The 22,799-nt window shown below is 41.8% G+C and overlaps 1 protein-coding gene across 1 annotated transcript in view; it reads left to right on the top strand.

The window, feature by feature from the left end:
* Window positions 1-22,799, top strand: part of LOC124782910 (derlin-2) — an 80,109-nt gene that overhangs the window by 39,516 nt on the left and 17,794 nt on the right. The window contains exon 5 of the mRNA XM_047253981.1: window positions 12,838-13,001. Within this exon, the coding sequence (XP_047109937.1) occupies window positions 12,838-13,001 (164 nt within the window). The remainder of the gene's footprint in view (window positions 1-12,837; window positions 13,002-22,799) is intronic.

Raw genomic sequence — 22,799 nt, 5'->3', positions numbered from 1 at the left:
TCACTTCTGTTAGCCGCTCAAAACCAGAGAGAATCTCTTGTGATCCAAAGTGACACACATCATTGGTACCGACGTTAGCAACCACCTGCAGTTGACTGCACCCTATGCTCTTCATGGCATCCGGGAGGACCCTTTCCATATCTGGACATCTGGAATGACTCCACCCAGTATGCACATGGAGTGCACATTGGTTTTCTTACCGTTCTTGTCAGCCAAGTCCCTAAGGGGCCCCATAACGCGCCTAACGTTGGAGCTCCCAACTACTAATAATCCCACCCTCTGCGATTGCCCGCATCTTGCAGGCTGAGTGGTTTCCTCTGAAACAGGACAGGCAACAGCGTCTGGCTCAGCGACAGTGTCAGCCACAAACAGCACCTGGAACCTGTTTGTCAGACAAACCAGGGAGGCCCTACGTTCGGCCGCCTGGGAAGTCTTTCGCCGCCTGCTTCGCCCCGGGGTGACCTCCCACTCGACCACAGGTGAAGCGTCAGCCTCAGTGCGAGCAGTAACTGGGTTGGCCACCGGTGAGGACCAACCGGAAGACTCTGACGTGCTGGACTTCCGTTGGATCCCCACAGCCGACCCACAACAGTGGTGCCCATCCACTGCAGCCTCAAGCTGTGTAACCGAAGCCATCACAGCCTGAAGCTTAGAGCGAACTGTTACCAACTCGGTTCGCATCGGCACACAACAATCACGGTCGCTGTCCATACTATAGACCATGGAAAACTAAACTATGCAGATAAACAGACTATTGGCATGTGCTGCGCAGCTCTATTCTAGACCCTGACGGAAACACATGAACTGTGTCTAGTAATACGCAGATATTCGAAAACCTAACTACCGAAGCGCTCAGGTGAAACTAAATAATTTGCCCGTGATTAGGAACTTGTAATATGTCACAATATCAGTTTACTTTCCAACACAAACGAAAACACGACAACTGTGGCTATTAGATATTAAATTTACGTGCAGAAACTCAAGAAACTAAACTATTAAAGCACACACATGATAGAATAAAATTTGCTCTTGGTTAGGAACTCATAAATGACACAAAAGTGGTTACTTCCATGTTGCTGCGTCTGTCTCGGTCGACTACTGCTGCCTGACTGTCCATAAGCGTTTGGAAGGACTTGCTGGCACTTTAAAATCGATTAAATGACTGTTTAATGGTTCCTTGTTGGTTGAAACTAACATGTCAAAGCAGGTGGCACTTCTCAGGAAATCACACAAATTTGGTGAATATTACATTGTTGTTGAGATGCTCAACTCAACCAAGGGTGTGGTAATGTGCCATGATATCATTGATATGGGCATAGCAGAGCTGAAACAAGAATGGGCATCCCACGGGATAGTCAACGTAGACCAATGATCATGAAGGAATAATGGAGAAACTGAAAAGACTGCCACTTTCACTGTCTCATTCAATTCCCCAGTGCTGCCTGAAAATATTGTGGCAGGGTCGCTTCAACTTACAGTTAGGCCTTACATATCAAACTCTATGCCCTGTTATAAATGCCAGTGTTTTGACCATACAGCCATGAGTCGTGGAGGTGAAGTGACCTGTGGGAAGTGCAGAAAAGGAGCCCATGATGCTGGGACTGACTGCTTGTCTCCAGAGATCTGCATCAACTGCTCTGGGAGGCATCCAGTGTGGAGCCGTGACTGACCTGGTTTTGCTCAGGAATGCAAAATACAGGAAATTAAAGTGATCAACTGGATCCCCTATGCCGAAATCAAAAAAGAGTATAAGGTGACGCATCACTGTGTCTTTGCACTTCATATTCTTTTGTGGTGCGGAAATCTGTTCCCAAGATGGACACTTTGAAGCAGACATTGTCCCGTGTGGCTGTATCCATCTCAAGCACCTGTACTTGCACATGTACATGCCAGGGAAAAGCAAGCAAGGAAGGACAAAGCTATATAGGCAGCAGAAACAGGAAAGATCACAGTGAGCATCCAGAAGGTACAGAGAAAGCAGAATGCTCCCAACACCCCCTTGAAGGGACAGGGCACAGGGAAAGCATCATGCCATTTAGGTCAAAAGCTGTCCTGGTGAGCCGTCAGACATCATTCTGGCACGTCTGATTGACGAGGAGGACATCATGGACTTATGAACTTGGATGTCTTGGGTCCAGGCAGCCGCTCCACTCCCCTTCATTCTACAAGTACTTCACCTCCCGAGTGCAAATATAGGGGTAAATTAAAACCATACTGATGAAATGGCTCCCATACTACAGTGGAACATGAATGGGTTCAGAAAAACTCATAGCACAAAAACACATTTTAAAGATATGGACACCCCTGTGCTAAAGGGCTGTACGCTACACTGCAAGGATGACCTGATGGGGAAAGAGCCAAGGGAGGGGTCACTCTCTTTGTCACTAATGTGCACCACTCCTCTGCTCTCCCCCTGGCTACTAACCTTTAAACAAGTGCAGTATTTACCTCCGCAAGATGCAATAGACTTTGAGACTCTCACAGATCTTATAGAACAACTCCCATGACCATTTCTCATATTGGGAGACTTCAGTGCCCACCATGTATTGTGGGGCGTGACCTGTACTTTCCCTTGGGCTTGGGTTTTGAAGAATCTCATGACTTCTCACAAGCTCTGTGTCCTCAACACAGCTACTGCAACTCATTTCTGTGCTGCTCCTGTGTCATTCTCAGCCATTGACCTCTCTTTCTGCTCTGCAGCCCTTTCAGACTCAGTTCAGTGGGAAGTCACTGACGACCTTTATTCTAGTAATCACTTCCCACTCCACATTCACTTACTGGATGGAGCATTCCCTGTAGGAAAGCCACCAAAATGGATTGTCGGCAAGGCTTAATAGACACTGTTCAGCCAGCTCACTGTGTTTGAACACCGTGACAGTGTCCAGGAATGGGAGGACCACACACCACATGAGTGATCCATCATGCCACTAAGCTTGCTTTTTTTTCATCAGTCTACTGACTGGTTTGATGCGGCCCGCCACAAATTCCTTTCCTGTGCTAACCTCTTCATCTCAGAGTAGCACTTGCAACCTACGTTCTCAATTATTTGCTTGACGTATTCCAATCTCTGTCTTCCTCTACAGTTTTTGCCCTCTACAGCTCCCTCTAGTACCATGGAAGTCATTCCCTCATGTCTTAGCAGATGTCCTATCATCATGTCCCTTCTCCTTATCAGTGTTTTCCACATATTCCTTTCCTCTTCGATTCTGCGTAGAACCTCCTCATTCCTTACCTTATCAGTCCACCTAATTTTCAACATTCGTCTATAGCACCACATCCCAAATGCTTCGATTCTCTTCTGTTCCGGTTTTCCCACAGTCCATGTTCCACTACCATACAATGCTGTACTCCAGACGTACATCCTCAGAAATTTCTTCCTCAAATTAAGGCCGGTATTTGATATTAGTAACTTCTCTTGGCCAGAAATGCCTTTTTTGCCATAGCGAGTCTGCTTTTGATGTCCTCCTTGCTCCGTCCATCATTGGTTATTTTACTGCCTAGATAGCAGAATTCCTTAACTTCATTGACTTCGTGACCATCAATCCTGATGTTACGTTTCTCGCTGTTCTCATTTCTGCTACTTCTCATTACCTTCGTCTTTCTCCGATTTACTCTCAAAACATACTGTGTACTCATTAGACTGTTCATTCTGTTCAGCAGATCATTTAATTCTTCTTCACTTTCACTCAGGATAGCAATGTCATCAGCGAATTGTATCATTGATATCCTTTCACCTTGTATTTTAATTCCACTCATGAACCTTTCTTTTATTTCCATCATTGCTTCCTCTATGTACAGATTGAAGAGTAGGGACGAAAGGCTACAGCCTTGTCTTACACCCTTCTTAATACGAGCACTTCGTTCTTGATCGTCCACTCTTATTATTCCCTCTTGGTTGTTGTACATATTGTATATGACCCGTCTGTCCCTATAGCTTACTCCTACTTTTTTCAGAATCTCGAACAGCTTGCACCATTTTATATTGTCGAACGCTTTTTCCAGGTCGACAAATCCTATGAAAGTGTCTTGATTTTTCTTTAGCCTTGCTTCCATTATCAGCCGTAACGTCAAAATTGCCTCTCTCGTCCCTTTACTTTTCCTAAAGCCAAACTGATCGTCACCTAGCGCATTCTCAATATTCTTTTCCATTCTTCTGTATATTATTCTTGTAAGCAGCTTCAATGCATGAGCTGTTAAGCTGATTGTGCGATAATTCTCGCACTTGTTAGCTCTTGCCGTCTTCGGAATTGTGTGGATGATGCTTCTCCGAAAGTCAGATGGTATATCGCCATACTCATATATTCTACACACCAACGTGTGTAGCTGTTTTGTTGCCACTTCCCCCAATGATTTTAGAAATTCTGATGGAATGTTATCTATCCCTTCTGCCTTACTTGACCGTAAGCCCTCCAAAGCTCTTTTAAATTCCGATTCTAATACTGGAGCCCCTATCTCTTCTAAATCGACTCCTGTTTCTTCTTCTATCACATCAGACAAATCTTCACCCTCATAGAGGCTTTCAATGTATTCTTTCCACCTATCTGCTCTCTCCTGTGCATTTAACAGTGGAATTCCCGTTGCACTCTTAATGTTACCACCGTTGCTTTTAATGTCACCAAAGGTTGTTTTGACTTTCCTGTCCTTCCGACAGTCATATCTTTTTCGATGTCTTCACATTTTTCCTGCAGCCATTTCGTCTTAGCTTCCCTGCACTTCCTATTTATTTCATTCCTCAGCGACTTGTATTTCTGTATTCCTGATTTTCCCGGAACATGTTTGTACTTCCTCCTTTCATCAATCAACTGAAGTATTTCTTCTGTTACCCATGGTTTCTTCGCAGCTACCTTCTTTGTACCTATGTTTCCCTTCCCAACTTCTGTGATGGCCCTTTTTAGAGATGTCCATTCCTCTTCAACTGTACTGCCTACTGCGCTATTCCTTATTGCTGTATCTATAGCGTTAGAGAACTTCAAACATATCTCGTCATTCCTTAGTACTTCCGTATCCCACTTCTTTGCGTATTGATTCTTCCTGACTAATGTCTTGAACTTCAGCCTACTCTTCATCACTACTATATTGTGATCTGAGTCTACATCTGCTCCTGGGTACGCCTTACAATCCAGTATCTGATTTCGGAATCTCTGTCTGATCATGATGTAATCTAATTGAAATCTCCCAGCCTTTTCCAAGTATACCTCCTCCTCTTGTGATTCTTGAACACGGTATTCGCTATTACTAACTGAAACTTGTTACAGAACTCAATTAGTCTTTCTCCTCTTTCATTCCTTGTCCCAAGCCCATATTCTCCTGTAACCTTTTCTTCTACTCCTTCCCCTACAACTGCATTCCAGTCGCCCATGACTATTAGATTTTCGTCCCCCTTTACATACTGCATTACCCTTTCAATATCCTCATACACTTTCTCTATCTGTTCATCTTCAGCTTGCGATGTTGGCATGTATACCTGAACTATCGTTGTCGGTGTTGGTCTGCTGTCGATTCTGATTAGAACAACCTGGTCACTGAACTGTTCACAGTAACACACCCTCTGCCCTACCTTCCTATTTATAACGAATCCTACACCTGTTATACCATTTTCTGCTGCTGTTGATATTACCTGATACTCATCTGACCAGAAATCCTTGTCTTCCTTCCACTTCACTTCACTTCACTGACCCCTACTATATCTAGATTGAGCCTTTGCATTTCCCTTTTCAGATTTTCTAGTTTCCCTACCACGTTCAAGCTTCTGACATTCCACGCCCCGACTCGTAGAACGTTATCCTTTCGTTGATTATTCAATCTTTTTCTCATGGAAACCTCCCCCTTGGCAGCCCCTCCCGGAGATCCGAATGGGGGACTATTCTGGAATCTTTTGCCAATGGAGAGATCATCATGACACTTCTTCAGTTACAGGCCACATGTCCTGTGGATACACGTTACGTGTCTTTAATGGAGTGGTTTCCATTGCCTTCTGCATCCTCATGTCGTTGATCATTGCTGATTCTTCCGCCTTTAGGGGCAATTTCCCACCCCTAGGACAAGAGAGTGCCCTTAACCTCTATCCGATCCTCCGCCCTCTTTGACAAGGCCGTTGGCAGAATGAGGCTGACTTCTTATGCCGGAAGTCTTCGGCCGCCAATGCTGATTATTTATCAAAATTTAGGCAGTGGCGGGGATCGAACCCAGGACCGAAGACATTTTGATTATGAATCAAAGATGCTACCCCTAGACCATGGGTACTGCTCTAAGCTATCAATGCCAAAGTCCTCAGGTCATCTTTGGAGGTGACCTGTACCAAGATGGACAGATGAGTGTCATTCAGCAATCCAGGCCAGGCATGCGGATCTTCGATGGTTTAAATGCCACCTGACAGCAGACAACCTCATCGCCTTCTGAGACGTAAGAACCAAGGCTCAATGGGTAATTAAGGATAGCAAGAAAAGGTCATTGCAAGCTTTCCTGGACCCAATCAATCATTCCACTTGTTCTACAAAAGTAGTGGAAGCCATCCGGAGGATTTCTGGTAAACACGGGCATGTACCAAAACCTGCAGCCCTGAAACATGGATTTCCCCAAACAGCTAGAAACGTAGCTTAGATGCTGGCTGATCAAATGGCTCTGAGCACAATGGGACTCACCTGCTGTGGTCATCAGTCCCCTAGAACTTAGAACTACTTAAACCTAACTAACCTAAGGACATCACACACACCCATGCCCGAGGCAGGATTCGAACCTGCGACCGCAGCAGCAGCGCGACTCCGGACTGGAGCACCTAGAACTGCACGGCCACCGCGGCTGGTGCTGGCTGATCATTTTGCAAAAATTACAGCCAATGCAAGCCAAGATCCGGTGTTTTGTCGCTACCATGCGACTGTAGAGAGGGGCAAGTTGGACTTCAGATCTGATGGTTCTGAGGCCTGCAACTCCCCTTTCTCCATGTGGGAGCTGGAATTGGCACTGTCTGAGACTCATGACACTACACCCAGTCACAACCAAATCCAGTACTACATGTTTCGACATTTTCCAGCAGCATCAAAGGAAATCTCATTGATCCATAATGGATCATGGGACGACGGCTGGCATGAACTTCTTGTTGCAACAATTTACCAACAGTCGTATGTATTGTAGAAATTTATTTTATTTTATGAATTCTATGTGCTACCAGTTTCGCCATTACATTGATGCCATCTTCAGGCCTCATTCATCGTAGACATAAAATCGCTGTACACGGAAGGAGCCATATAACTGCAACAGCTCTTGGTGGTCAGGCGACACAGACTTACGTGGTTTGAAACCGCCTCAGTCTTATATGGCACACAGGCATCTTTCCCAATTCGTGGAGGAAGTCAATTCTGATACCTGTCCTCAAACTAGGAAAGGACTGCATGTGTCCCATTAGGTGCAGGTATTTTGCCTTAACAAGCTGTGTAGGAAAAATGCTGGTGTGAATGTTTAACCATCTCCTGGTCTGGTTGTTTGAGACCAGGCAACTCCGTTGCCACTCTCAGTGTGGCCTCTGGGGACTTTGGTCCACTGTCAGAAACCTGACCTGCTAGAGGTGGCTGTTCAACAGGCTTGCATATGTAAATGTCAGTGTATCAGCATATTCTTCAATATCAGTAAGGCATACAATACTATTTGGAGAGTATTCTTGCATAACTGCATCAACAGGGCTTCCGAGGCCAATGCTGCATGTTCTTACGGTTTTTCCTGTCTCAGCAGTTTTTGAGGACCCGAATTGGTGACATACTGTCAGACTGTTTTGAGCAGGAGAATGGTATCCCTCAGGGCAGTGTTATAAGTGTAACTATCTTCGCCATAGCCATTAACAGTATCATGTCTATGGTAAGGAGTCCCATACAGTGCTCCTTATTTGTGGACATTTTGCTGTTTTCTGTTCCTCCTCCAGTGTTGCAACAGTGTGCTGTCAGTTACAACTTAAATTGCGGAGGTTAGTGGAGTAAGGAACAATGACGCATTTTTAGTTCTCTGCAGAGAAGTATGTGTGCGTTCATTTTAATCCTTCTCGTTGTATTTTTAATGTACCTGCCTTGCATATGAGGGACACTACGCTACATTTTAGAGACTGAGTGAGGCTTCTGGTGCTCAGTTTTTACTCCAAATTGTCGTGGTTGCCACACCTGATAGACCTGAACACCAGAACCCTCAAGGCACTGAACATAATAAATCACCTCAGCCACATGTCTTGGGGAGTGGACAGGTCACATCTGCTTCAGTTTTATAGGGCTTTCATGCATTCGCAACTAGATTATGGATGCAATGATTGTGGATTGGTGAGGTCTTCTTATTTGATGATTGTTGACACTGTCCACTATGGGAGAATTAGGCTGGCCATGGGTGCTTAAAGTACAGTACCCCAAACCCAGCGTCTGTCCTGAGGCTGTGAGCCATGACTTACAGTTCGACAGAAACTCCTCATAGTGAGTTCCGCACAGCATTGAATTCACCCGCATTCCATTCTGTTGCTCGTCACTCTGTGGAATGCCCTTTTCTCCCACTGTCCATGAGCAACAGTGTCATTTGGGATCCATGTGTGACATTTACTGGAGTCAGTTGGAGTGGAGCAGATCCAACCTGAAATACAGGGTTTTGACGGTCAGCCACCCTGGTTGCTGCAGAGGCCCATGGTCATTTTAGATTTAGTGCAGTACAGGTGAGACGCTCCTGCTTCTGTGTTTAATGTGTATTTTGTTGACATTTTGTATGAGCATCATAGCTGTGTAGCTGTCTTTACAGGTGGTTCTAAATAGGGGAACTACACTATGTGATCTTAAGTATCCGGACACCTCCCGAAAAACATATGATTTCATATTAGGTGCATTGTGCTGCCCCCTACTGCCAGGTACTCCATATCAGCGACCTCAGTAGTCATTAGACATCGTGAGAGGGCAGAATGCAGCACTCTGCAGAACTCGCGGACTTCGAATGTGGTCAGGTGGTTGGGTGTCACTTGTGTCACACGTCTGCATGTGAAATTTCCACACTTGTAAACATCCCTAGGTCCACTGTTTCCAATGTGATAATGAAATGGAAATGTGAAGGGACATGTACAGCACAAAAGCGTACAGATTGACCTTGTCTGTTGATTGGCAGAGACTGCTGACAGTTAAAGAGGGTCGCAGTGTGTAATAGGCAGACATCTATCCAGATCATCACATAGGAATTCCAAACTACATCAGGATCCACTGCAAGTACTGTGACAGTTAGGCATGGGGGGGGGGGGGGGGGGGGTGAAAAAACTTGGATTTCATGGTCAAGCAGCTGCTCACAAGCCACACATCAAGCCAGTAAATGCCCAACGATGCCTCGCTTGGTGTAAGGAGTGTAAACAGTGCAAAAACATTGTGTGGAGTGACGAATCATGATACACAATGTGGCGATCTGATGACAGGGTGTGGGTATGGTGAATGCCTGGTGATCACCATCTACCAGCATATGTAGTACCAACAGTAAAATTCGGAGGCGGTGGTGTCATGGTGTGGCCATGTTTTTCATTGAGGGGGCTTGCACCCCTTGTTGTTTTGCATGGCACTATCACGGCACAGGCCTACATTGATGTTTTAAGCACCTTCTTGCTTTCCACTGTTGAAGAGCAGTTCAGGGATGGCGATTTTGCATCTTTCAGCATGATCGAGCACCTGTTCATAATGCACAGCCGGTGACCGAGTGGTTACACAACAATAACATCCCTGTAATGGACTGACCTGCACAGAGTCCTGACCTGAATCCTGTAGAAGATCTTCAGGATGTTTTGGAATGCCGACTTTGTGCCAAGCCTCACTGAACGACTTCGATACTTCTTCTCAGTGCAGCACTTCATGAAGAATGGGCTGCCATTCCCCAAGGAACCTTCCAGCACCTCATTGAACGTATACCTATGGGGGTGGAAGCTGTCATCAAGGCTAAGTGTAGGCCAACACCATATTGAATTCCAGCATTACCGATGGAGTGTGCCACGAACTTGTAAGTCATTTTCAGCCAGGTGTCCAGACACTTTTGATCACATAGTGTATGTTGGTTGCTCTGTTTTCCGGGATCATGTCCTCAAGGTCCGACTGCCTCAAGACTGTACTGTCTTTGATGCAGAATTATATGTGATCTTGAAGGCACTGGTGCAGACGAGACATTCTTCCAATAATAAATTTCTTGTCTGTCCTGATTCTTGGAGTGCTCTTCACTCCCCATGATGCTTGTACCCAGCAGATAAAGTTGTCCAGAACATTCAGGATGCTCTCCTCCAACTACAACTGGGGAAGGAGGTATGTTTCTGCTGGGTACCAGGGCTCATGGGTATTGTGGGGAACAAAAGGGTGGATCTAGCAGCCAAGAGGGATTGTCATGTTTCTCAGTTATTTAAGTGTGTTATCCCCCTGCATGCTGTAGCCTCACTGTTGAGGCCCAGAGTCTTACATCAGTGGGAGAATGAGTGGATGGAAGTGACTGATGATAAGCTCCATCTAGTAAAGCCCACAATGTGGTTGAGGCATATTTCCTTCCAACCAGGTAAAAGGACGAGGTCATCTTTGCTCGTCTTCACATAGGCCACAGCCCTATGACGCATGGCTTCTTCTTCTGGTGAGAGGACCCTCCAATGTGTGGTGCTTGTGATATACAGACCACTTTATGCCACGTTCTATTGGACTGTGTTTTATTTTCCGACTAGTGGTCCGCCAGTGATTTGGCAACAGATGCCCTCTATTTTAGGTAATGTTCAAATAAGTTGGTAGAACCGTAAAGTTTTCTGAGAATTGTCCAATATTTTTTCCAAAATTTTTGGTAGATGGTTATAATGTGTTAACAGGCTGACTGGCTCACCCGTATTTTGTGTAAGTGATCAGCCAGTGACATTTTTCTGTGCTCTCCTTTTAGCTCCTTTGTAATTTTACTTGTGTCTTAGACTCCTGTATAGCATATGAAGATGGTTTGAAAAGTTCTCAGAATGGAATAGAAAAAAGTACTTACGTCACTGAAACTTTTTTATTTTTCAATGAAGTCTCCTTGTAGATTAATGCACTTGGTCTACCAATGTTCCAGTGCCTTGATCCCACCTCGAAAATGAGTTTCCTCCTGGCCTGCAAAATAGTTGTCAACTCTGGCTATCAATTCTGCGTTTGAAGTGAATCTTCATCCAGCAAGAAAAAATTTCTGTTTTGGGAAGAGATGGAAGTCTGACAGAGCCATATCAGGTGAATAAGGTGGGTGTGACAGCAATCCATCCCTTAGTTCGTGTAATTTTTCCGTTGCGACGGCACAAGTGTACGGGCGCGCATTGTCTTGATGGAAGATGACTTTCTTCCTTGCTAAACCTTGCCTTTTTGTGTGTATCTTTTGTTGCAATTTTTCCAGGAGGCTGGCATAGTGTTCTTCAGTAATTGTTTGCCCAGTGGGGAGATAATCTGCAAACAGAATCCCTTTTGCATCCCAAAACACTGGTGCCATGACCTTTCCCACCAAAGGAATTGTCTTTGCTTTCTTTGGTAGTGGGGACTCAACATGTTTCCACTGCTTTGACTATTGTTTTGTCCATGGGGTATAGTAGTGCACCCTAGTTTCATCTGTAGTCACAAATGAGTGCAAAAGATCTTGTTCGTTTCTCCTAAAACGGGCCAAATATTGTTCCGATACGTCCATTCTCATGTGTTTTTGATCCAGTGTCAAGAGTCGCAGCACCCATCTTGCAGATAATTTTATCATTTCTAATTATTCAGTTAAAATATGATATACCCTTTCAGATGACATCTGGCTGGCGTAACCAATTTCACACACTTTCAATCGGTGATCCTCCATGACCAATTTGTGCACTTTTGCAATGATTTCTGAAGTAGTGACATATCTTGGCCGACCACTGCACAGATCATCTAAGCTCTCCCGACCAAATTTAAATTCATTTGTCCACTTGGCAACAGTTGAATATGATGGAGCAGAGTCCCCAAGTGTATTCTAGAAATCGGTATGAATGTCCTTTGCTTTCATATCTTTCTTTATGAAGTACACAATCACTGCTCAAATCTCAATTTTTTCCATCTTCACAAATGATTATGCGGGAACAACAACAGAGCAAGTCACCACCACAGCTCTCTTCCAAAAGCATTGTCGTGGCATGTGTTTACAGGCAACCGTCCAATGAATATCACGTGAACAACTCATTGCTCTAGCACTGACCTCTCTTGTAGTGATTCCGAGAACTTTTCAAACTACTGTCGTATTTTATTCTTTCCCGTTGTCATAGCATATATGATAACATTTCAGTAATTTTATCCACATTTGTTTCTTTTAATGTGTGTAAGGACACTGAAAGCCTCACCATTGAGTGCCCATAAGCACCAAGCGCGCACACACACACACACACACACACACACACACACACACACACACACACACACGTTTGTTGTTGGTTTGGTTCAAATCCATAGCTCCTGCGCATGGATTCTCTTCAGAGCCCACATGTGTGGACTGGTGTTTTGTGGCAGACTTTCGGATAAAGGTCCCGTACTTCTGTGAAAAGAATGGGAGAACTGTTACATTTGCTTCTTGTTAGTACAGGGATGTTTTACAGAACTTCTAATACCCTAAGTATATTGTCATGAAAATTCGCATCAGAGAATATGGTTTGAGGAATATGATGATGATACACTGGATATTGCCAATGTGTCCCTGGAGGTGATTCCAGAGCATGCAATTTCTAGAGGAGAGGAAATTCAGTGTCCAGCACATTTACCCAGTGTAAATGTATATGAGATAAAAAAGAAACCTATCTGTATCTATTCATTTGAATTATAACTTCTGTGTACTACCTTTTGTATGTTTTAATAGGCTCCCTACTTACCATGGGTACTCCTTGGCTTCTCAGTACTGCTGGGAAACTCCGTTTGGTTGGACATAGTAGGGATGGCTGTTGGGCATATGTACTACTTCATTGAGGATGTCTTCCCAAATCAGCAAGGTGGATTCCGCCTGCTCTCCACACCACAGTTGCTGTAAGTATTGCTTTTTCTGTTAACCTCAGAGAATAGAATGGACAGATATGCACATGATCATTATTCATTGAATACAGTTAAATTTAACAATAAAAAATATACAAAATTTTGTATATCATTTCTATGTCAGTGCCAATTGCACAGTTTTTACAGTATGACTATTTTTATTTCCCTGAGGCTTCAGACCTAAAAACAAAGTAAAACTATATATGTACTATCTATTATTTTACAAAAACTAGGAATGTATAGTACATAACTATTGAATTTATTTATGTAATTGTATCAGCTACCTGTCATATCTGTATTAGAATCAAACACCAGAGTATTGTGGTATGTAACAGTGGTCTATGTTTTAACGAGGTGAGTAGTGGTGGAAGGGGAGAGGGGGAAGAGGGAAAATGAGACTAAAAGTGGGGTGTAAGGAATTGGGGGAGAGAAAAGAAGACAGGGAGGAGAACTGGAAGGGACATCATGAGCATATAATGGATTTACATTTTCTAAAACATTATAGTAACTTGTGTAAATAGAGAGGTTCTTACATTAAAACTATAAAAAGGTAAAATTATATAAAAATTATCTTTAAGAAATTTAAAAAGTTAAAACATTGGAAGTGTGAAACTATAAAAGATATAAAACAATAAAATTATGAACATTACACTACGTGAAACAATTAAAATTATGGGGAACAGGATGTGACAGTTATAGTTAATTGCATATGCTTTCGCTGGTTGGCATTTTATAGCATGGAAACTTTACAGTGTGAATGGAAGCTAGTCTGCACACCACCTTTTTCTACGATGGAGCATGAGCCAATGTGTCACTGTTGTCTCCTGTTGGTGAGTGAGAATGCTGCTGCTTAAACAGGTATTTGTCAAGGTGGATGAGTGGAAGAGGCCTTCAATAAAATCAATCTACTGGTTTAATGTATTACCAGACTCTTGTAAATAGTGCAAAAATCTCAGTTTCTTCCAACATTGTCAAGAGGTGTCCCTTGGCATTGTGCAGTACTTTGAAATGCATTTCAATGACTCCAACAGAGTACTTTGATACTAGAAGATATTCACTAAATACTGCTTTATTATTGCATCCTCAGCATCCTTTTGTATGCATCGGAAACATGGACTACCTATGCCTAACAAGAACGTCGCCTTAATGTTTTCCACATGCGGTGCCTGAGATCCATCCTCAGAGTAACGTGGAAGGACCGAGTGACCAACGAAGCAGTGATATCTAAAACAAACTGCAACAGTATTTCAGCTATCTTGAAGCAGAGACGACTCCGCTGGCTGGGACACGTTCACCGTATGGATCGTGACAGATTACCACGTGAGGTGATGCTTGTAGAGATCTCTGTAGCCAAAAGACCTGTATGACGTCCTGTATTGAGGTTCAAGAACTCCTGTAAATGAGATATGGAGAGCTTTGGAATCGACACTAACAGATGGGGGTCACGGGCTAGCATGAGACCAGAGTGGCGTGATGATATATCATCTGGAATGTCGAAGCATGATGAAGGCTTGTTAGACAGATTAAGGCAGAAAAAGCTTCACAATGCTACCACTGCTCCTGCCTCAGCAGCCAGATACACTTGCGACAATTGCGGCAAGAGATGCCGTGCTGCCATTGGCTTGACAAGTCATATGAAAAAAAGCAACCCATAAACACACAGACACTGCAACAATCATTTACCAAGATGTCGTGGCCAATATATGTATTGTGTATTGATGCATGGTCTTTGAAATGTATTTTAAGCATTCTGCTGATTTGACCTATATAAGCTTTTGGACAGTTTTCATTCTTCAGTCCATACTGATGTGCTGCCATGAATTTTGAGGCTTTTTTTATTCATACATTGCTTCAGCCTGAAGTGATGAATGTCGTTAGTCGTAAACCTTGTGTGCAATTTGGAACTACAAATGTCTCTAGCAGTTTCTTCCGACACCCTGACTCATGGAAATGTGTGCCATTTTCTTGTCTTCTCATTATCCTATTAGTGTACTGCAATTACTCATATGTTGTTCTTGCCTTATAATTTTCCGTAGCAACTTTGTTGCTGTTGAAACCACATACTCACTGCACATTGCAACTTGTTTCATAATAGTGATTTCTCTGTTCCTCTCTCTCTTGCTCACTTAATGGCAGTTTTACTATCCTATTAATCATAGATCAAAAATGTGCCACAGGCACTCTATCAGGGTACGAAGACTTTGATTCAGTAGTAATGGCTATGTAAGTAGACTTTCTGTACGTGCTAAAATGGTGTTTGCCCACCTTGAGATAATTGCTAGCTGCTTTATCTTTATGCTCAACTGTAAATTTAAACTTTGGATAAATAGCACTCATTCTCACCAATATCTCATTAACATCACTTTGGCCTACTTTAATTAACAATATTGCATCAACTACATAGAGATTACGAGAGGAGCGATCAAAAAGTTTCCGTTGACTCACTGTGGTATATAAGCACTGCCATGCTGGCAAGGGATTAGTGTGGCATTTGTGTCTTTCTGACGTGTGTGGTAAATTTAGAAACATGAACTATGGCAACATAATACCAAATGCATCCAAACAGGTCCAATATTCCTTGAGCACATTGTTTCAGGCGACAAAAGCTGGTGCCACCACTGGGAACTGGAGTCCAAAGCATTGATGATGCCTTAGTGTCATCCATGGTCCTCTCATTCCAAGCAATTAACGAGTCAGCTATCTGCTGGAAAGGTGATGCTGACCATCTTCTTTTATCAATATGGCTTATTGATTTCAAGGAACCTCGTGTCTCCATCTCTTGGGAACAATATTGTTGAACACTGGAGAAAATGTGATGTGCAGTTAAGGCAAAAAGTGTGGGGAAACTGCGACAAGGGGTGCTGCTCCTTAATGATAACACATGTCCCCATATCTCAAATGTTGTTATGAACAAGTTATGCCAAGTTAATTGAGTGACCCACGAGCGCCCTTCTTACAGTCCTGCTCTCTCCCCATGTGATTATCACACTCTTGGTCCCTTAAAAAAGGCCTCGAATGGTCGATGATTCCTGTTGGACTAGGATGTGCAGCAGGCAGTTACAAATTTTTTTTACACAGCTGGGCATGGTGTTTTACCAAAAGGGTATCTTCAACCTGGTGCATCAGGACAATTTTGCTTTCTGGACTGTACAGCCTTCTAACAGAAACTTATAATAGAGGATTCTGCTTGATTTTGCATAGTTGTTCATGAAAAATTGGTGTTCCAATTAATTAGAGAAAACTCTGCCATAATCATGGCTAGGGGATTTCCCATGGCTAGCCCATTTGGTCCATGATATACCCTGCATTACAAGTGAAATAGTTGTAGAAGTTCCATTAATTCTACTATTTCTTCTGTAGCCATTTTTTGTGATTTGTTAGGTTGTTCTTATTTTCAATGTATTGCAAACAGGTATGTTAGTGTATGAATTCGCCATGTCTAGGGAAGCAAAAATGTTATCAACTAGTTGGAGGGTATCCTGAACTTCATTCACAAACTCATATGTATTTTTATGCTATACTGTTCTAGCATTTGAAACCTTTTTGTTAGTGAAGCATGTATTGAGCAGGTTGTCTATAGGTCATGAAAGTAATGAAAGAGAATAGGTGATATGAAAGTAATTAAAAGGTAATGAAATTGAGTGGTTGGTCATGAATTTTGTGTGTGTGTGTGTGTGTGTGTGTGTGTGTGTGTGTGTGTGTGTGTGTGTGTGTGTGTCAGGTGTGGTTCTATCCATCTGTGCAAGCCATGTAAGGAGAGTCTCTGCTAACTGTGGTTTGCAACCATGGAAGAAAGGTGCATATGGAGAAATTTGAGGGCATGGCTTTGTTGAGCTTTATTCAGAAATGATTTGCATGGCTATTTTGCAAAGTCTGTATCGAAAAATTGCTTAGAAGTCATTTGAAAGTAAAGATAGTTGGAGGTGGCTCATGTTTATCACCTAAAGTAATGCAGAGCTCCATTTTGAGAAATTCTTGTGTGACAATTCCATTGAAAGAATTTGTGTCAAAATATCATTTAACACCATCAACAGTTGAGGTAGTGAAGAGAGAATACTGCAAAATTTGTGAATATTCTGATAAATCACTTAAACAAATCAACCATAAGAAGGACAAGCCGATACTTTCTGATGAATTTAGTGTAAAATGTGAACCATAATTTCACCAAGTTTGTGCTGAAATGTTATGTATGTTTCATGGAAATGCTGTTGTTGAAAGAGGCTTTTCTGTTAACAAAGAAGTTTTAGTTGAAAACTTACAAGGTACCTCTTGAGTAAAAGTCGCAAGTTCGTTCTTTAGTAAAGCTCATTTGAAAGTGTCGTGTTAGCAACTATGACAGGAAAAATATTAGCTGCTAATGACTCACTGTGTGCATCAGGAGGATGACAGAAAATGAGTGTCTGGGAGGTGCAAAAATCAACTTCCTATGAGATGTATGTATTACACTTCACAAAATGAACATCGTCAACATTCAAAAAACATTTTTAAAAAAATCCCTTGCACCTTGAACACCGAATGAAAAATGGCATGCCAGAGTGATCACAGAGGTTCACGCCATCAAGAGTGAAGGTGGACTCCTCGGGAGTTGCAAAGCATGCAGGGCGTTCAGCTAGGTATCCACTCTTGAAAAATGCATGTAGAATCATAGTGGTGTAACAGAGTGATGAGAACTGATGGAATGTGATGGTATGCAACCGAATGCAGACAGTCTGTAATGGAGCTTATCATGAAACTGGCTATTCTTTGACAAAATAATTTAATTGGATAAATGAAAAATCTACTAACCAAGCGGTGGCAGAACACACACATAAATGAAGGTTGTAATTAGGCAAGCATTTGGAGCCAGTGGCTCCTTTTTCAGGCAAAAGGGTTGAAGGGGAAGGCAGAGGGGTGAAGGAAAAGGACTGGAGAGGTCTAGAAAAAGGGGTAGATTTCGGGAAAGTCAACCAGAACTGTGGGTCAGGGGAGACTTACTGCGTGGGATGAGATGGAAAGCTGTCCTTTGAGGTATAGCTGCAGATAATGCAATAATATGTTTTGTACACATTGAGAAAACAAGCATCCAGAGGCTGAATTTGTTGAGTGATTCCAGGTGGTATGAATTGAAATGTCACACTCTTTTTGGGAAGGATAGCTGGTTGTAAAGGATGATTTTTATCTGCAAAACCAGGAATCAAGCATAAGCAAGTTATTTTGACCAACTGTCAAAAGCAAAAGCAGTGCTCATACCATAGTTGTAATTCTCTTACGCTCGTTTTATTACTAGTGTTTGCAGTGATGTAAATATTCCCTACTGCCCTTGCAAGAATGCGTGTGTGTGCGCACACACACACACACACACACACACACACACACACACACACACACACACACACACACACACAAAAGGAAGATTTCTAGGGGGCAGAGTAGCTACAACTTGTCACTGCACAATAAAAAAAATTTCCAGCCGATTTACCATCCAGATTAACAGGCAGCATAATTGTATACAAATCTAAGGCATTGATGTTAGCTGACCTCAATAAAAGTCTCTTGGTACCTGTAGTTTCCAGAGTTTCTTTCATATGCATTTCCTCTTCAAATCCCAGTTGGTCGGTCACTGAACAATAGGATAAGTTTGTTTATCTCGTCCACAAATTTTTGGGCACATTCTGCAGTTCACTGTGCTTTGTTCAAGATTTTGTTATCTTATGGGTAGCAGTATTTGAAGTTATGCTACAATCCACTGCTTCCCTTGAAATCACTGTACTCTGTCACACACAGTTTGATGTGCATAGTAGGTTAGTGTCGTGCACATCCTGTAAACTGTATCGAGCATCCTTGATGTGCGCAAACACCAGTTTTTGTAACAAGTGCGCCTTGTTCTCTCTTGAATATTAGTAATTTTTCTTATGTACTACACAGTAATATTGTACGGACTTATTTGAAATATGTTCATAATTGTTTGTTTGTTTTTTTTTTTTTTTTCACTATTCTGTGGATGATCTTCCATGTACGTTCCTTGGACAATGATTGTCCTTATTAAGTTTCACTGGAGATGGGATTTATGGTTCTCTGTCTGACAAAGATGATTAACTACAAGGCTCCATACCTGTTTCAGTATATTTTTTCACTTGTTAAGCATGTATCATCATAATTATACTCCTGATTTACATTATCCACACAGTTGAGCATGTACGACACCACATATTCCATTGACTCACTTTGGAGAAACGCTAATTTTTCATCTGCCTTTTCTTTCTGACTCTGCGAAAGTCCTTGGTTTTCTTTCTGAAGAAATGTCAACTTTGGCAACTGTTGTTGTAGATATAATACAGTGTTTGTATTGTTTATCATTGTCATTGCGCTGCTTTGTATCAGCACCACTAGCACTGTTGCACCATTGTGATTCACTCATCAGCTAACCAGTTCAGCTATGCTTCATAGTCTCGTGCTGTGCTCACCATTGGATACCTTCAATCCTGCCCCCCTGTTGCCATTAGTAGCCAATATTCTTGTTGCATGGTAGACGGTATGTGAAATGTCAGTTGCTGTAAACAACATTGGCCTTTTGCGACCGCACTCTCAAGGGGTTTCTTGTTAGAAGAAGATGTGATTGTTGCAGAAAGAATGGGTAATTTACTTAGTAGTGAGAAACAACCGAATGTCGACATTACAGAATCAATGGTGCTTCATCAAAAAGACTAAAAGCCTTAAAAAAGAAAAAAGAAACTGATGAAAATGAAGTGGCCAATTTTAAAAGAAGTACAGTTCAAGAAATAAGAGCTCATATATATAAAAAAAAGTTACTATAGAAAAGGCAAAGGAAGAAGCCGAAGTTTTACATGTTGAAATTTCAAGTTCACTTAAGAAATTTAAAACACTGGAGCTCTTATTGTGAAGTTTAACATTTGACATAAATGTTGTACCTTCATAATTGTTATAATGTCTTAAGAAAATTGTAAGTTTCCACTATGTTACTATGTCAAAACAATTCGTATTTTAATTGATGTGATGATAAATGTATCTGAAATGTCATACCCCATCCTATGTGAGAGTTTAATGTTTTTTATAGTATATACTACAAGTCATAGGTAGTTACCTCATTCATGCTGACATACAGTTTAAATGATATAAGAATTATTACACTCAGCTTTCATTTCATTTCAACCAGCTTTAATGTTCATAAAAAAGTGTTTTTGTCATTATACTACTCACATTTTTGAGAGGTAATGAATCTAACTAAAGAGATCATGAAAAAGTATTAAATGGTCATGCATTTGATCCAATGAAAATCTATAAATGCTCCGTTGGAGCATTAGGACTCTGTCTCATGTCAGACATAAGCCTAATGAATTTATCTTTTTTGCAAAGCTTTACCTGTGTGGGCTCATCAGGGATTTGTGGATTTATGATTATATGATGCTTTTCTTCATCAGAATATTTAAGGGTCCCCCCAACCCCCCCCCCCCCCTTCCCCCCCCTCCCCCTCCGCCGCCGCCGCCTTGAGCCACTTTGTTAGTTCAGTTTTCAGAGAAAAATGTTTCAGTTTTATTTACAGAATCTCCATCATCAATAAAACTACAGTGTTACCTTTTTCTGCACTGGTCATTAACAATTTGTGACTCTTTTAACTTTTTGTTTAAATTATACGTAATCCTACTTTCATTATGATGATTACTTTTGTACTGCAATGTTTTGGTGACTTTGATCCTGATGTCATTCTGTGTATATCAGTGAGAAGTTTTGCTACATCACTTGCATATTTGATATTTACTATAATTATCTGTCTTACAGTCCTAACATTGGTTTGGGATTACAGCTTAATCATTTTGATAGGAGAGATTTCTCTGTAAGAGGAATATTCATGAGATTAATGAGTTTGTCAAAGAACTCATATCTTTAAGGGAGGGGTAATATTTTCATGTTTTCTTCCAGCTGCCATACATAATATTTTCTTATTATATCTTGTAATTATTTTTGTTCTTTCACTGTCCACTCTATTGTCAATAAATACACAAAAGTTGTCAAACTGTACAGAAGGTAATATTTTAGCTGCCTCTAAGTGCACTATGTAAAAATCATCATTTAGTATTTCCATGTTCTTGTAAGCATCCCTGAGTTCTGCTTTTACCCACATAATTTCACTTTTCTTCTGTATTGCACAACCTTTTTCTTTCTTACTCCTTATTTTAACTTCTACGTAGTTTGAAATTATATTCTGCGATAAGCATTTCTTGTTAAGAAATAGGGTTTAAGACTAATGACCCTCTTCGTTTCAGACATGAATAAAAAAAACTTCAAAATTCACTGCAGCAAGTGTGTATAAACTGTCCAAAAGCTTACGTAGGTCGCACAGGCAACATGTATGAAAAATGTTTCAAAGAGCATACTTCAATACACAATAACGTCTTACAACTAGTGAAACTTATTTGGAAGCATGGGGTGGCCCAAGAAAACGGTAAATTTTAAAGTTAGTATTGTCGATACTGTACTGTCCACAATTGTTCGGAACTGATGTGCAGTAGTTGTGAACACATTGTCATTTAGTAATTGCACAGCATTGGAGTAGTGCAGAACATGATATCACTGCAAAAGCATTTTACAATTGGGGTCATAATGTGACTGCTGCAAAAAGGGTATATCAACATTCATTACCAGATAGGACATCATGAATGTGTCTCATCTGCTTATACAATTAAAATGTGGGTGTGGTGTCACCGCCAGACACCACACTTGCTAGGTGGTAGCCTTTAAATCGGCCGCGGTCCGTTAGTATACGTCGGACCCGCGTGTCGCCACTGTCAGTGATTGCAGACCGAGCGCCGCCACACGGCAGGTCTAGAGAGACGTCCTAGCACTCGCCCCAGTTGTACAGACGACTTTGCTAGCGATGCTATACTGACCATACGCTCTCATTTGCCGAGACGATAGTTAGCATAGCCTTCAGCTACGTCATTTGCTACGACCTAGCAAGGCGCCATTACCAGTTTATATTGAGATTGTAATTAATGTATCAACAAGAGCGATGTTCTCCAATTATGGATTAAAGTTAAATATTCAAGCAACTCCGTACTTTATTTAGTAGACTCAACTCCTTTAACTGTTCCAGACCTCACGCCAGTCTGCGTGAGCTTAAACGCGTGCATTTTGACCTCCTCTAGCAACACGGTGTTGGCTCTTCTGCCAACACATCAGTGGGCATGTAATTTTGAAAAAAAAAATTTTTTTACCTTGGAAAAGCAACCTCCAGATGATGCTTGAATGGTACATATCCCACTGCTGCCCTAGATTATTGAAGTAGAGCACTCACCATTCCATTGAATGACATACATTTGTGCTAGAGATTGGGTGATGAAGTGTACAAAGAATGCTGCTGAGATTAAAGTTTCACCTCTATAATTTACAGATTATGCAGCAGTTAAATCTATGAGACCCTGCGTTGCATAGGGAGTTTAGTGAATAGGTTTTGGCTAAAATCAGCTACGGTGTCAATTTTTGTAACAACATTTTGCTGTCAGACTTGCACCTTAACGGCTACATTAAAAAATAAAATTTCCATGACTGGGCACAGGAAAATCCTTGAAAGTTTCATAAGCATCCATTACATAGTGTCTAGATTAGAATATGGTGTGCTGTATGATGTAATGTTGTCATTGGCGCTTACTTTTTTTAATGTCAGGATGGTATTGTGACAACAGTAACATTGTTTGGCATGTTGGTATGCTTGAAACATTCGTTACACTTAGACTGCACAATCTTGACATCAAAAACGTTGTTTGAGCAGCCACATCATATACTGCTTGACATTCA

The sequence above is a fragment of the Schistocerca piceifrons genome, chromosome 1 (genome assembly GCF_021461385.2).
Source record: "Schistocerca piceifrons isolate TAMUIC-IGC-003096 chromosome 1, iqSchPice1.1, whole genome shotgun sequence".
Lineage (NCBI taxonomy): Eukaryota > Metazoa > Arthropoda > Insecta > Orthoptera > Acrididae > Schistocerca > Schistocerca piceifrons.
Note: the sequence above shows the minus strand (reverse complement) of the source record. Positions and strands in the feature narration are given on the sequence as shown.